The sequence below is a fragment of the Dissoconium aciculare genome (genome assembly GCF_010015565.1).
Source record: "Dissoconium aciculare CBS 342.82 unplaced genomic scaffold K489scaffold_14, whole genome shotgun sequence".
Taxonomy (NCBI): Eukaryota; Fungi; Ascomycota; class Dothideomycetes; order Mycosphaerellales; family Dissoconiaceae; genus Dissoconium; species Dissoconium aciculare.
In genome coordinates, this window is record NW_022984964.1 from 216350 (window position 1) to 233189 (window position 16840).

The window sequence follows — 16840 nt, forward strand, 5'->3', positions numbered from 1 at the left end:
ATTTTCAATATCCATCAGAGCAAGCAACCGACATCTATGCTTGGACAGAGCGAATTGCCCTGCGGCTAGACCAGGTTTGCAATTAACACAACCTGATTTAGGCGAGTACGGCATCTTCGCTTTCTCAAACGCCCATTTCAGACCTGCCTAGGGATGCTGCCACCCACCCCGGCCTCGAGTCGATGGCGTAGTAAGTCCTGCGGCGACAGTCAAACTCCTCGGGAGTGCAAAGTCTGGATTCCCCTGCAACAAAATGTCGTCTCTGTTACGGCCCAGCGATGATTTCGGCACCACCGACGACCGCTGCGCAAGGCGGGAGGCTGACGGTGGATGTCCACGGGCGGGAGGTGGACCCGAGTGCTCACGGCTATGCACGCTGGCTGGGCGCCATCGAGGGTTGACGCCGCGTTGTGAGATGCTCGTAAAGTGGGAAGCGGTGTCGCTGAAGGAAGCTATTGAAGGAGCTCGGCTTTTCGGTCGGTCGTCAGTGAGACTTTCACCTTCGAACGGATCGCGAGGAATCAGCGCGGAACTGAGACTGAGGGATCGCTCGTGGGATTGTAGTAATGGCGAGGCTGCGTCGGCGGTTCGTTCTGCTGTTGCATCGGGCGCGGGTGGGGCAGTGGAGAAGGGTCTATGAAATGCCGGTATGTTAGCGGCTCACGTCCTAAAGAAGACGGTCGGAGCGAAGCGAGATAAAGAAACGTTTTGACTGGTAAGAAAGTGCGTGCAAGTGAAGATTTTGCTCAGACAATGGACAGATACGAAAAAAGAGAAGGGTTTCATACGAGAGGCATACTGATGCGAAGGTTGTTGATACAGCGGCTGTGCCGATGGTGATCGAGATGTCGATGGAGGCGCGCGAGCTGTCGAGCTTATTGCTCCAGGCATCAGTGCTGAAGGTAAGTTGCTGACCGTGCGCGGCTCTTCCACGAACCGAGGGTCGACATCTTCATAATAATTCTGAGATTCTGAATGATTGTGAGTTGGTCGTTCGCCCAACTGTTGTGCTGAGTCCGCGTTGTTTCTGCAATTGAAGAAGGTTAAGCAGGGCGCATCATTTGATTCAATCATTTGCCTGTGAGGCGAGTGTTTGAAAGATGGTGACTTACTCGTGATGGGCTCCGTTGCCTGAATAGACGCTCGTGGGACTGCGCGCCTCACCATTGTCGCCCCCAACTTGCAAATGATTCGGCAATGCACTTGGGAGTGGATGCCCTTGATTCCGCTCGTGCTGCGTGTATGGTGCTTGTGGCTGCCGCGCGAAGTTCTCATCCTCTGGGGATGGCAAGCCATGGCGCTCATCCATCTCGATTGCTTGTCCAATTGCTCCCACACCAGCATCAGTGCTACTGGCATAGTACAAATCTTGTCCTCGAGGTATCGTTGCTGAGTTGTCACTCATGCCGTTGTTATTGTTGTAGTAATGTTGATCAACGTAACCGGGAGGCGGGGCACCTTCTTGGCCTCGCCCCTGCATACCCTCCTGGCCACCTCCACGGCCCATCATCGTCCCCGCTAGTGGAATCCCGCCTCTACCGCCGCGCCCATTCCATCCCGGAGGCGCTGGTCCACCTCGATATCCACCTCGCGCGCCGTAACCTGGACCACCACGGGGTCCATAGCCAGGACCACCACGAGGGCCATATGATCCCCTTCCGGGCGGACCGTAGCTACCTCTCTGAGAGGGAGGCGGTCCGTAGCCGCCACGTCCGCGCGGCGGCCCATACCCATTGCCTGAGCCTAACGATCCCTGTGAATTTTGATGCCGGAGCGTAGCAGATCCCGGGCTCATCGGGCCCGAGTAGACAGGCTGGCCGTATTGATCGCGCACTGGCTGATAGGAACCTTGTGGACTTGTGACCCGCAAATCCGGAGCACCATTCGGGTTCAAGGGCGTGCGGTCATCTAAACTTGAGCGACCTGCGGCACCATCCTGACTTCGAGCAGTATCGTGACGCTTCATCTCAAATGTCGCGTACTGTGCATCGCCCTTTTGATCGTTGATGTCTGTAGAGGACGGACCAGGGATCGGCGGCGGACTCTCTGCGCGGGCCAGATAGGATCGATCGTCCGCAACCGACGGTGCAGTGGCCACACGCGAGCGCTGATCGGCAGCAAGGCTTTCATAGTAGGCCGATCCGTTCATGTCTGCATTTTCTTCGATTCGCTTTTTCCGCGCTTTCCTGCTGACGACTGTGCGTCGCATGGCGCAAGTTACGATGGTCGAGCCGATGATCAGAATAGTTGCCGCCAGCTCAATCCAGCCTCCCCAGTTTAAATGAGGGACGAACAGTAAGATGTCCACCAAGAAAGCTAGCAGAGTCACGATTAGTGTAGGAATAGTCAGGATTAAGAGTCCCAATAGATAACGTGGAGAATGCGAAGGGCCATGGAAATGGGCGGCCACAGCCAAGCCGAAGCAGATGAGGATCAGAAGTGCAGCAATCGGGTGGACGATTAGAATGCCAGATATCCCATATCGTGTTGTTTCTGGCAATGTGAAAGGGTCTTGTTCGCCATTTTGCTGGAACAAGATATCCGTGTGGTAGCCAATCCCGAACTTTGAACAGGTAGTTTGGTTGCACCAACCAAAGACTCCAAAATTGTAGCCTTCATAGCTGCCCAGCGGTATCTGCTTGATGATCGGCGTTGAAAGTGTAGTCAACAAGGCCAGAACAAATGCAATCAGGAAGATGATTGAGAGAGGCGTTGCCGGTCGCAACATTCTGGCAGTTGTGGTGGAAGGCCTAGGACTTATGCGGAGTCAGATGGAATGGGACTGATTCAGGGCAAACGAAACTGAGGCTTTTTCGTGTTTCTGTCTGCATATGTCCTGACAATCGGTGCTGACACCCTCGTAGGCTGGAGACGTCTGTGAACCTTCTTCTCCTCTTGAACAAACTATGCGACGGCACGCACAGCTTCGCTTCCTTGGTGAATGTGTAATGAGCGGCACTGTCGACCGCAATATTCTTTCTGAGCTACATGCGTCGCAGAATGCTGTGAGTTTTGACGATTGCTCGGAAGGTGATCGCAGGTCCGTGGGAACTCTGCGATAAGCAGGCGCAAAGCGAACGCTACTTCGAGAATGAGCCGGGATGTGACGGCTGGTCGCGAGCTATTCGATAGCGGTCAGGGCGATGGATATCAGATGTCGTAACGTGTTTGCGGCGCTTTGAGAAAGTAAGGGATCTCGCGATGTCGGCGCGGGCGGCAAATGTGAGTGTTGTTCGTCCCAGACTCGGCGGGTCGTCGCTATGTGCCGATCTTCGGGAAATTTGGTTGCGCAACGGTGGGAATGACAGTCGCGGACAGGCGCGCACAGTGGAGGACGAGGGTGCGATCTTATTATGAGGAGGATGTGCGAGTTGAGTTGTCGTCAGCAAGTATCGAATGCGAAGGATTCAAGTAATGTACAGGATGAGCAATTCGCGGCGCTGGCTCCACATCGGGTATTGTTACTGTCCACTCGTCGTTCGTCGTCGTACGTCAAATCTCACGCGCCGCACCACCGCCGCACGCGCACTAGCGAGGATTTAATCTATGGAAGTCCCGCCACGACATTTTCCGAGAATACTGTATTACTCCGTCTTGATGACCGGATCTTCACTCCCGAGGTCAGGTCCAGCCGATCGACTGGATATGTGTGCTGTAGTCTCGCCCATGCTGTTACGCGTTGATCGTGTCATCGTTGTGTACAGCATATAGTGTGACCGAAACCTCCCCTGCAATCTTGCCAATTTAGCATGTGAACGCACATCATTTGGCTGGTTCACGACGCGTACGGCAACACCTGCTTCGAGAGAGCAAGGAGGCCCGGGGAGCAATGGTAATACTTGTCATCGTTGTGTAGTCATCATACAATCAGTTTGACCTTCAAAGAGGAGAGGGTGCACCTGGCTGATCATCCCGTTGTGTGAAGGGAGTCCGTGAGCCTCAACATGTTCACCAGCAACAGCCCCGCATTCCAGGCGAATTTTAGTAACATGAAAGCCGCGCCTCACGAACCCAATATCACCTGATTCAGAAAAGATCATCTCTATCGTGCGGCAAAGATCTCAGTCGAACTCTCGACGACCTCAAGTCATCATGGACGACAATGGATGAGTCGGACACCATCGGGGAAGATGTCGTTTTCGATAGCGATGAAGATCGCGACGACGTAGACGACAGCTTCTTGGTCGATGATCCGAACGACAGAAAAGCAGACATTGTTCCATTCTGGCAGACACCTCTACCCGTCGAGCAAAGCCGCATCACCAGATCACCTCAAGGAAATGACACACAGGACAACTGGATTGTTTATCGAGACTCCGGGATATTGGAAGGCGTGGTTGGTGTCCAAGACGGGCCATGGATCAGGCTGCTACAAATCCATCCTGGGCACTGGACTGATCCCATCTGCTGTGATCTCATAAGGCGGCCTTTGTTTGATGCCCCTCCATACGATGCTTTGTCCTATTCTTGGGGAGGTGCCGCTCCCTGTACATCACATATTCTCCTAGGCAATGGTCAAGCGCAATTCTTCATCTCGTTCCATCTATGGGCAGCTCTGCGCCGTATGCGTCGTTCAGACGCCAAGACGAATGTATGGGTTGATGCTATCTGTATCGATCAGCAAAACTTTGTCGAGCGCGCTGCTCAAGTAAATATTATGGCGCAGATTTATGGAGAGGCTCGACACGTTAAAGTCTGGCTTGGTTTCCATGACCTTGACTACCAGAACATACCGGACTCGGCACTATTTTGGTTCCTGGTCCAAGTGGACTATCCTTGGTGGACAAGGTTATGGATTCTACAGGAATGTGCATACGCCAAAAGCTGCCCTGAAGTGATGATCGGCGCCAACGATGTCGAGCTGGGAAATTTGATTGAGAGATGGGCGGCTGCAATGAAGTTCTTCGAGCCGGCGGGCAAAAACAGGGGATATGGCATTCCATTGAAGGACAAGGATTTTGCAAAAAATCGCAAGTCGATTGGAAACGATCCGGACTACCCAATCAATGAGGAAACATGCGTTGCCATGCGGTCTGCTCTGAAATACTTGCGAGTTCCATATCAAGCCTGGCGAGCCCAACAGAGCGGGATGAACCATCGTCTGCCTTTACTTGTTCGCCTCCGAGAGTGCGCAGAACACGAATGCTCGGATTTTCACGACAGGATATACGCATTACTCAATCTGATCGACGAGAACGAAGCAGAAAAATTGCAGCCCGACTACCGAATAACGTTGCCGGAGCTGTTTGAACAGGTTAAAAATGTAGTTTCATCCTGCGCGGAATGGAACCCCCAACGCGACAGTACGATCACATCCCATGGCATGTTTCCTCTCAAGCCTGCTAAGGGGACGCGGCCCCCAAAGATGGAGACCAGATTCATCCTGGCTGCAAGGGCAGGTGACGTCTTGGCCATGGACTTCATCATAAAATACGCTACCCCAATGACCGGAAGCGCTCGTTTCTACTGTCTTGCGCTGAAGGCCGCCACCGCCAATGGCAGAAGAGATGTGATCGACAAATTGTTGAGATTGAGTCAGACCCAGTCCACTGCCGATGCTGACGATGTTGTGGATAACATATTCACTGATCGGGAAATAGGTGGTGATTCTCGCTTTGCAATATTGAAGACATTAATTCAGCATCAAGACACATTTCGGTTCACTGGTTCAAATATGTTGCGCCACGTCATCCGAAATCAACGTGCGATGGAACTGGACCTTCTCCTCGATGCAGGCTTCGCTCTGGATGCCGAAGCTGCACTTGACCAAGCGGCTCTGGCGGCTGCTCTTACTTCGGGTCGTACCGGCCGATTCGTGCTTCGTCAACTCCTAGACCGGGGCGCAGTTCATCATTGGCGACTGGAAATCTTAGATGACATTTATCTTGGACCGGTCTTTGAGGAAGCTTCGTCGGAATACTCAAAGATGCTTGTTGAAAGCATTCACGAGTCAGAGACCATTCTGCGGATCTTTGTGTGCTTGAGCGACTTTGCCAAGGATGGTCTATGTTGCCAACTTCTGGCAGCACTACAGCTAAGTGATAAGTTGGCCTTGCTCAATGAGGAGCAGCGAACTTCATTGCTAGAATTGTTCTGCCGAGCAGGACTGGCTCAGTCAACAGAGGCACTGATCCTCCATATCAAAGCCGTGAGCAGACAAGACCCTCAATTTGGCAATGCCTTGGAAGAAGCATGTACGAGCGGAGTCGTGGCCGTGGCTGAACTGCTAATCAGTCATGGAGCGGATGCGGAATGCCAAGGCGGCCGATGGGCCAGTCCGCTCGCAGCAGCATGCAAGACCGTTCATTTGGCAATCATGGAGTATTTGCTGTCGAAGCTGCCCATTGCCGATAACGAGAAAAGGAGAGCGTGCTATGACGAGGTTCGCCGCGGCATCTCAGCGACTGTCAGGAATGCTGCAAGGAGTCACGCCTTGTCTGGCCTCTATGCGACTGGGCGGGGGCCATCGCTAACAAGCGACAACATGCCGACACCCGCTACATCCAAGAACACATTGTCCTTTGGAACTCCTTTACAAGCTGCTGTCTTAACAGGAGACACTCAGCTTGCAACAATGTTATTGAATGCGAAAGCCAACGTGAATGACCCAGCAGGCAACTTCGGCACGGCGCTGAACGTCGCTGTCTTCACTCGGGATCTTGACATGATGGAGTTGCTTCTCAAGCGAGGGGCAGATCCTAATGATCATCCATCTTATAGTAGCCCATTGAACACTGCTCGAATGTGGGGATCACAGGACGCTGTTCTGTGTCTACTACGATACGGCGCGCGGATTGAAGAATCCGACTAAATATTAAATACTCAAATATACAATTCAGATCTATAGCTTTCTGACCTATTCTTTAAATAATAATAATAATAATAATAATAATAATAATAATAATAATAATAATAATAATAATAATAATAATAATAATAATAATAATAATAATAATAATAATAATAATATTTCTATATGGATATTATAGCTATTTATATAATATTAGGAATATATATTTAACTTTATATATTATTTTAAGTATAAAAAATATATCCCTATAGATATATATAAAAAGATATATAATAAGATCTAATATATATAAGACTTTAGGCTATATATTTATATAGATAGTCAAATTCTATTACTTATATAAGGTTCCTAATATATAGAAATTTATATATTGCTTTAGAGTCTTTATTCTAATTAGTAAAGTTAAATAAAATTTATCTTATTTATACTTATTTTAATTAATAAAAAATATAGATATTTAGTATCTTTATATAAATATAAGGCTTTACTAGAAGGCTTTTATCTTTAGAGCTAATATATGCTTCTATACTTCTATAAATACTTATCTTTAATTTGATAAATAATAACTGATTCCTATTTATTCCTTATATAACGCTATATAGCCTCAAATCTTAGCCTATTCTAGCTATTATAGTAGGTCTTACTATTTGTCTACTTATACTCGCGCTCTAGCCCTAGATATATATTTAAGATACTTCCTTACCTCTAGAGATAACTCCTTTTTAACAAAATAGATTTCTATTCTAAATAATGAACTTAAGAATATATTAGAAAATAAAACATATTTAATAATAAGAGTATATTACAAATTATACCTTTAATATCTTATATTACTTTCTACCTAAGTATTATACTATTTCCTTTATTTCTATTCTACGACTAAAACTTCTTTCTCTACTCTAAAGACGTACCTTCTTAAAAGCTTAATATCTTATCCCTAGAAATACTACTATCTTTAAGCTATTATACTTAAAATAAGAATATAAATAAAATAAAATATATAATAATTCTTAGATATATATATATCTTTCCCCCTCTATTTATAAGCAAGAAAAGCCTAGTCTCCGTTTACTCTTAATAAACTTAAAAAAGAAGCCTTATCTACTCCTAAAGCTACTTTATTTACTTCTAGAGAGGCTTTATTAACTCTATTACGAGAAGTTAGAATTAGACTTAGATCTAGTAATATATTATAAATATAAGCCTAGACGTATAATATATTTCTAAGGTTTCTTTATATTTCTACTAACTTAGCTTAATTAAACTCTAGTAGGTTTACTATTCTATAGTAAGATTTACTTAACTAAAGGTATATACATATTAAGTACTTATTTCTATATATATTTAGACTTTAAATACTAACATAAGAAGAGATTAGAACTCTATATATTTTAAAAAAGTAATAAAGAATAATAGAAATTAGAACTATAGCTTTTATAAGCTCTATAAATTCTATCTTATTTAAAAGTAGTATACTCTATTCAAAAGATTATAGATTCGAACTAGCTTCTTTTCTCTTCTACCTCTTTTCTTAGCCTTGTCTTTATAGAAGAAGGTAAGAGAAATATAAATAGGTATCTTAAATAAAGATAATTTAAACTAGATAGAAAAATATCTCTTAAGGCCTTTTATTTCTTAATAAGTTACTAGAGTAGTAATTACTAATACTATAAATAGAGCTAGGAGATCTATTTAAGCTAGGAAGGGACCTAAAAGGACTAAACTACTAAACTAGAGAGTATAAGGTATTAAATACTACTATAATAAGTTAGTAAAAGAAGTAAGTAACGACCTTTAAAAGGAAAGGTAGACTAAAATATATTAGAAGTCTACTAAGATAAAGAATATATAATAGCTTCTATTAGTATATAACCTATAATAGAGAGTTAAGCCTATAAGAGAATACTAGAGGATACTAAGTCTTTTTTATAAAGGTCTTATAAGGGCTTAAAGTAGTATAGTAACCTAACTTAGAATAGAATATATTAGCCTAGTAGGATACCTATTTTAAAGAAAGGTCTCTAGATTTAAATCTCTAACCCACCCTTATAGATACTACTTTTAGAATATTAAGTATACTATTCTAAGCTATCTTATTTAGACTTAAAGAAGAAATAAATAGCTTTAATAGGCAAGGAATACTAATATATATACTCTACTAATAAACTTAAAATACTTAAAAAGAATTATTTAGTAGAATATTAAGTAGAGATAGCTTAGTTAATTTAAACTTATCTAATAGATAGAAGAAAAAGTAGAAAGGAGGTAGAATAAGTAGAGAATAGTATTAAAAAGGTAGGTGCCTTAATATATATATAACTAATAGGTTAAATAGATTAAATAGTAAGAAAGATAGAGAAGGGGAGGTTTTTACTTAATTAATAGGTTTCCTTATTACAATTTATAGACGGACTATCTATATAGGCTAGAATAGAGTCCTAGATTAGATATAAATTATATTTATTATTATTATTAAGTTACTAGAGTAATTAAACGAATTAAATAATGAGAGAGTAGAAATAAAATTTCTTTCTTAATAGTATCTAGTATATAGATTTTAATAAATATAGATATAATTTGAAAAATATCGTTCTAGTAAAAATTCTATTATATAAATTTCTATTTTAGTTATTATAATATAGTATTTTAACTAGGATATCATACTTAAAGATACTTTCTCTAACTTTTTCTCTAACTTTGAGATAAGTAGAGTAGACATATTTTCTAAATAAGCTATACTATTAATAAATAGGCTAATCCTTAGGAAGATTTAAAAGAAAAGTTATAGAAGTATAATATAGGGAAGATTAAACTTATATATATATATATATATATATATATATAAAAGGCGTTTTAGAGGCTACTCTCTACTTAAATACTTATTTTCTTTATATTTATAAAGAACTAATTTCTTAACTAAATTTAAAGGTTACTCTAAGAGTTACTCTATTATAAAATACTACTTTTAAATATATATTAAAAAGAATAGTATAAAGATATATTAAGAAATAAAATTAAGTCTTAGGAGTATAAAATCTAGCTTTTTAAGAATTAATAAGAATTAGAATATTATTATAACTTCTTTCACTTTCTTAAAGAAACTAATAGATATAAATAAAACTAAAATAAAATTAGTAAAGTAGGTAAATATATTACTATTACGTTAACTTTAAAATTTAATAATATAATTATTTCGTTAATACTATAAAAGTAAAAAGAAAGGTAAAGTACTTACTACTATTAATATAAAAGATAATAGTAAGGAAAGCCTATAGAGGAAAACTAACTTTAAACCCTTTATCTTCTAAACTTTAGGAATAAAATACTTTTTAAACTATATTAATAATAGAAGTATCTATATAGAAATAGTACTTAAAATAATTAGATAGAAAAGATAAATATAATTACAAAAAGGATTAAAAAGAATAGAACTATAAAAAAGTTCTAATATTTTTTTCTATTTAAAACTACTTTAATTTACAAAAGGAAGTAAATAGACTTTAATTATTACTAAGTTTTATTTTTAAAATTATTAAGTACTAACTAAAATAATATAAGTAATATATAGATTTCAAGTTTAGATTCTTTAATCTAAACGTTCTTAGCTTATATATAGCTTTCTTATTAATATTAAAAGGGTCTTAAAAGCTATAAATACTAATATAAATTATAAAAAGGAAATAGTAAGTTACTTACTAAGTTATATAAAAAGAGAAATAATTAATATAAAACAAGTAAAGTACTAGAAAAAAGTATATTAATAGAAGTTAAGCTTTAATAGACTAGAAGCTATAGGTATATAATATATCTTTTTTAAGAGGTTAGTATTAGTTATGGGTCTATTGTTAGAGTAGGCTTAAGGTTATATTTAAGGTACTAAGAAATAAGTATAAAATAAGTATAAATAGTTTGAACTAGTACTTAAGTAGTATTAATACTTATAAATATAAGAAGGTTTAATTATTTAAGAACAATCTAAAAAGTAAAGAATAGTATAATCTATAAGACTAGCTTAGTTCTATATATATATATTAAGAAATTAAAATTAAAATAATAAAAATTACGAAAATAACTAAGTAGTTACCTTATCTATATAGTATCTAATTAATAAATAATATATTATCTTTAAATTAGTCCCTAGCTCTCTTGTAAGTAAGGCTTTATATTTATAATAAGGAAACTTAGAAAAAATAAAAATTAGTAAGAAAAGTATTTAAGAGTAGAGTTATAAAGATTCAATTTATTAAATATTAATTCGAGTAGAAAGTACTTAATAAGTAATGAATTAAGTATAAGTATAAAATACCTCCGAGTTTTAATATTAGAAAATATACCAGAATCTATAAAATACTTTTCAAAAATAATTGTAGCTTCTTTATTTCTTAAGGAACTTTTATATTAACTTTAAGAGGCTTTAAATAATATTTAGGAGACTTATATATTATTCAGTACTTTTTATTATTTTAAAGAAATTTTCCTAAGCCTTAATAATTAAGAATAGAAAATAACGTAAACATATTGAATATTCTGAATTACTTTAACTAATTATATATTTCTCTATTTCTAGAGTATTTTAAAGAAGCCTTTAAATTTATAGAACTATATATAGAATTGGAAGAATAAGAATAAGCTATTCTTATTACTATAGCTATAGTAAACTATATCCTTATATCAAAAATAAATTTAAAGACTAGATAATTATTACGAATAAGATAGGTAAACATTATAAAAGAATATATAAAAATCTTTACTACTTGGATATACTTATTAAAAGTCTAATACTAAAGGATAAGATATTTTAGTTAATAAAAGAAAACTTTTATATAGAGTATAAACTATATAGATATTATAGTACCCTCCAAATATAATAATAAAAGTTTAACCTTATTACTACTAATTATACTCACTTACGATTATAACTATCTAAGGTTACTTAAATAATTATAGTTACTATAGCTAGTAAAGTTATACTCTATATATTACATTGAAGGATATATACTTAATCTAATTAATTAACTTTTTTATAGAATACGTCTTAATTATATAATAATAGACTAGTATATAAATACTAAGCCAAATAAATATTAATGTAATTATAGAGAATTACTTACTTAGATTACTATGAAACCTTCTAGGATTAAATAAAACTAAAAATTAAGACGAATTAGAGTCTCTCTTTAATAGAAGCTTCCTAATTACTATTTATAAAGCCTTATAGACTCGGTCTAAAGTAAAAGAATAATCTATATAAGTACAAAACTTTTAAATATTCTATAGATGTTTTAAATTTAAAGTAATATTATCTATAGAGTATATTTTACTAGATTATTAATCCTTAGTTCTTAAGACTAATTACTCTAAAAGTAAGATATAGTATATTAAAATATTATTAGCTACTCTACTATATATACTCTAAAGTTATAGCCTATTATACTATTCTATTATATTTAAGAGTATATATTAGAGGCTTTAGTTTTCTTAATAATACTTATAAGTTTTTCCTTCTTAATTTAATATTTTTTAAATCTATAAAGCTTATAGGAGTAGCTTTTTAGTACTTTGAGGACGCTTCTTAAAAATCTTAAGAATAAGGAATAAAGAGCTACTTTATAATTCTCGAGCCCTCTCTTAATTAAGGTTACTATCTTACTTACTTACTTACTTATTAAATAGAGCTTATAATCCCTATAGTTCTTATATACTAGATACTTAATAAAGCTAGTTAAGAGTATATTAGGAATATTAGGTCTACCTTTAGATATATAGCTTTAAGGTTAAATTAAAATAGACTATAGTCTTTAGACCTACTTAGATTCTTTAAACTATATTTAATTAAGAAAACATAGCTCTAAATATATCTAGTAAATTATTTTTATTTTTAAAATAAAGATAAAAGTATAAATTAAGTACGAAGTCTTTATTAAAAAGCTTACTTAAAAGAGCTAGAGTAATTTTTATTAAGTAGTAAAAGTATGTAAAATTATATAATAAATTGTTTAGAGAGTACTATAATTCTTTATTATTTATGTAGAGAATAGTAGCTAAATATTATATATTAGGCCTTATAAACTATTTAAAATAAGGAATCTTCTACTATATATAGTTTTAACTCTTATATAATTTTTAATTATTATATTTTATATACTCTAACTTATTACTTCTTAAACTACTTATTAATCTTTACTATTATTATTTTATATAGGCTTAAGTCTAGGAGTAAATATAGGGTCTAGCCTGTAAAAGATAGACTTTTAGTAAATATATACTTTAAGAGCTTTATTTTCTTTCTATTTAGTATTTTATTTCTTTACTCTACTTAGTAACCTATTTCTTCTTTTAACTTTTACTAACTTTAGTATTACTAGACTATTGAAGCTTTTCTAAAATAAATAAAAAGGTACCTTTAGGAGTAAAAACGCCCTATCTATCTACTAAATATATTTACTTAAATTAATTTTATTTATTATAAAGATCTAGAATTATAAAAGATATCTCTTTTATAATTAGAAATCTATTAGATCTAGACTTCTAATTAATATAGACTATATTTAATTTCTTTTCTTCTTTTCTAATTTCTCTTATTATATTTTATATCCTTATAGTTCTTATAATAAATAAGCTATTAAGGGTTTTTTAATTGTAATTAAATAAGTTTCTTGAAGATAAAAATTATTATAACTATTAATTTATAAGCTTTAGAGCTCTTAAGCTAAAAGTTATTATTAGAACCTATAATCCTTAACCTTATTTTACTTATATTATCTAATATTTTATACCTATATTACTTAATACCTAGTATTACTTTCGAGGTATAAGTTAGTTTTTAAAAAAAAAAGTAGACTTTAATAAATATAAATAGATAGAAGTTAGTATTTTATTAGAAAGCTATTTTAAGATTTCTTCTTCCTAAATTTAAAGATTATTATTTTCTATATTAACTTATCTTAAATTTGAGTACTAGTTATATTTATAAGTACTTATTTTTAATATATAGTTTAGATTTTATATTTTTAAAATAATAAATAATAGAAAGGTTTTAAGAGAAACCTATTAATACTTTAATAGATTCTACTTTCCTTTATTATTAATATTAAATAAGTAAAAGTACGTTTTTATATTTTTTATTAGTATATAACTATAAACTTTTCCTTTATCTTAGATAAGTAACTTATAAAGTAATTATATCTTATTTCCTAGTAGTAGAATATATTATAGGTTATTTAATTTTAGTTATAAAACTAGGAATATTTTAAAGAAAGCTACTTATTATACTCTTAAATATAGCTATATATATATAATTACTTTATATTATTGAACTATTATAATATTCAAAATTATATACTTCCTATCTAATTTTAGGATTCTAGTTTTTATTCTAGAGTTATATCTAGTAGAACTAGTACTAGCTCTAATATTAGTACTAAATTAATTCTAAAATATTAAGAGTTAAATACTATATATAATTCCTCTAATATTATTAAATATTTTATAAATATTATATTAATTCTAGAAAAAAGAAGTAAAAGGTCTCTTTTAGTATCTCTAGTCTTATTTAAGGGGTCTCTTAGTATTGTTTCCTTAAAGTATATTAGTAAAAGAGTATATTTCTAAAATTAAAGTAAGCTAGAAGTTTAAAAGTAACAAAGCCTATCTAGTATATCTAAGAGACTTAAACTAAATTAAAAGAATTTTAGAATATTCCTTATAAATAAAATTTAGGAAAAATTTAAGTCTTAAACTATACTTTGTAAATAATATAATATAAGCTCTTATAATTAGTTCTTATGACTATATAAGCTTCTAAGAAAAAATAAAAGTAAAGGAAGTTTAACTATAGTTTAGATATAATATAGTAAAATTAAAGCCTATAGAGGGCTTAACTTTAAGCTAACTATCTAATATTTTAAAATATAAATAGAAGTTTCATTTACTAACTATAGGAACTATAGTTTAAGTAAGATATACTTATATATGAGTATAACTAATAGTAATAGGGACAACTCTCTATTTTCTTATATCTAGAAGGTACTATAATAGCAAAGCTAAATCTTTAAAGCATTTTAAAAAGTAGGCTTATAAATATAGTCGAATACATCCTAAATATCTAGGAATAGTATAAAGTCTTTTTAGTTTGGCTTCTATTTTAGATATAATAATAAATTAAAAATACTATACTAATAGACTGTTTCTTAACTTAACTTTTTATTTAGGTAGAATAGGAAAAAGTATCTAATATAGTAAAGTACTTAATTCTAGGGAGCTAATGTTATTCTATTAATTTTTCTACTTCGAATATTTACGTCTCTTTTTAGACTTTCCTTTAGAAGTAAAGACAGAGCTTAAGAGAGACGTACCTCTAAGGCTAGAGAGGCTATATATAATAGTTAAGAATACAAAATCTCTACTAATTTTAAATATCAACCCTTAAAGAAACAAGTCGATATATATCGTACTATACTCTCGTATCTTTAGATTCTTTTAGATTTACTAATAAGATTTTAGGTTAATATCTTAGTATATAGATATATTCTAAAAGTAAACTATCTCTAGGGATGTAGAGGTATAAATTATACCTCTAAATTACTAGGGAATAAGGATAGGTAGAATAGTAGTTTAGTCTAAAGTTTTACATAACCTAAGGGGTTTAGAATTCTATTAGGTAATATTATAACAAGTTGCTATAGGATTTTATAGATACGATTTAATAACTAGGGGCGGGACTTAATATAGATTTTATTTTCTCTATAGTAAGTAAGAGGAGAGCTTATCTATATAAACCTTCCCTTTAAAATAAGTATAAGCTCTTAACTCTCTTCGTTCCTTTATTAGCTTATTTATTTAACTATTTATTTTCTTTTTATCCTAGAGAGGGAATTAGACTATATAGGGCGTTTAATACTTTAGGGCTAAATACCTAATAGATACATACTCTAGTAACTTTCGTTTTATTTCTTTATTTTACTTAGTAAGGTAGTTTATTTCCCTTTTAAATTCCATAGACTATCTAAGCTTATATAAGGTAAATAATAAGGTATCTCTAGGAAAAGAAGTTTCTTGTCTTATAATTAGAAGTCTTTAGGACTTCTAAAGTAATCTTCTAAAATTTAATCTTTTAAGAAGTACTTACTTATACTACCTAATACTTAGTACTCTTCTAGGTATTTATCTTATATTAGACTTAAATAGGTATTTTACTATTCCTTTTACTAGTCTATACTAATATAAATTATTCTCTTTTTATTTGTCTTAGAGTAAATATATCTAGAGGTAGTTATAATCTATTCTTAGTCAATAGAACGTACTTATTATCCTCCTCTTTTAGTACTAGCTATACTGTTTATATACTATAGATTATAATAGTAAACTTAAAGCTTAGAGATAGTAAGATAATACCTCTTTCTTTATATATAGTATAAAGTTTATACAAATTATAAAAGGTTCAAAAATAAAGACTTTTCTTTATTAATTTATAGTAAATAAATTAATTATTACTTTATTATTTTAATAAAAAAAAGTAGTATAGAGTGTAAGTTTACTATAAAAGTAAGAGCTTCTAATAAATAATTTACTTAATATATAACTTTAACATTTACGTTTATTTTCCTTTAACGATAATAGATATGTTTATATTTATATATATCTAAAATAGATATAAGGAAACTTAATTTTAGTAAATCTTACTTAAAAGCTAAAAGATTATTTATTAACTAGAAAATTATAACGTAATCCATCAGCGAGCCGGCCACACCACCGAACCCGCCACTTTTCCTTGGTATTGTAAACATCATCTTTCCTTTATAATATCTCAACAACAAGACATGTTATTAGATAATCAAGAAGGCAGAATCGAGCTTGCTATTAATGCCTACAGATCTGGTCAATTTCGGAGCCAACGGAGCGCAGCTGCAGCTTTTGGTGTTCAACATCAGAAACTCTCTACAAGACTGAATGGAACTAGCTCTCGCGCCACTATGGTTCCAAACTGTCGAAATCTCACGCCAACAGAAGAAGAGACGCTTAAGCGACATA

General features: G+C 34.3%; 2 protein-coding genes across 2 annotated transcripts; one reads left to right on the forward strand and one right to left on the reverse strand.

The window, feature by feature from the left end:
* Nucleotides 1-2074: 2074 nt before the first annotated feature.
* Nucleotides 2075-2728, reverse strand: K489DRAFT_344976 (pali-domain-containing protein; the record flags this gene model as incomplete). The annotated part of the gene is made up of 1 exon (XM_033602326.1): nucleotides 2075-2728. A coding segment is annotated over one exon (654 nt), but the record flags the coding sequence as incomplete, so codon positions are not given.
* Nucleotides 2729-3750: 1022 nt separating this feature from the next.
* K489DRAFT_384025 (ankyrin) lies at nucleotides 3751-6840 on the forward strand. The gene has a single exon (XM_033605758.1). The coding sequence runs from the start codon at nucleotides 4103-4105 to the stop codon at nucleotides 6809-6811; it is 2709 nt and encodes a 902-aa protein (XP_033456161.1). The 5' UTR covers nucleotides 3751-4102; the 3' UTR covers nucleotides 6812-6840.
* Nucleotides 6841-16840: the final 10000 nt, after the last annotated feature.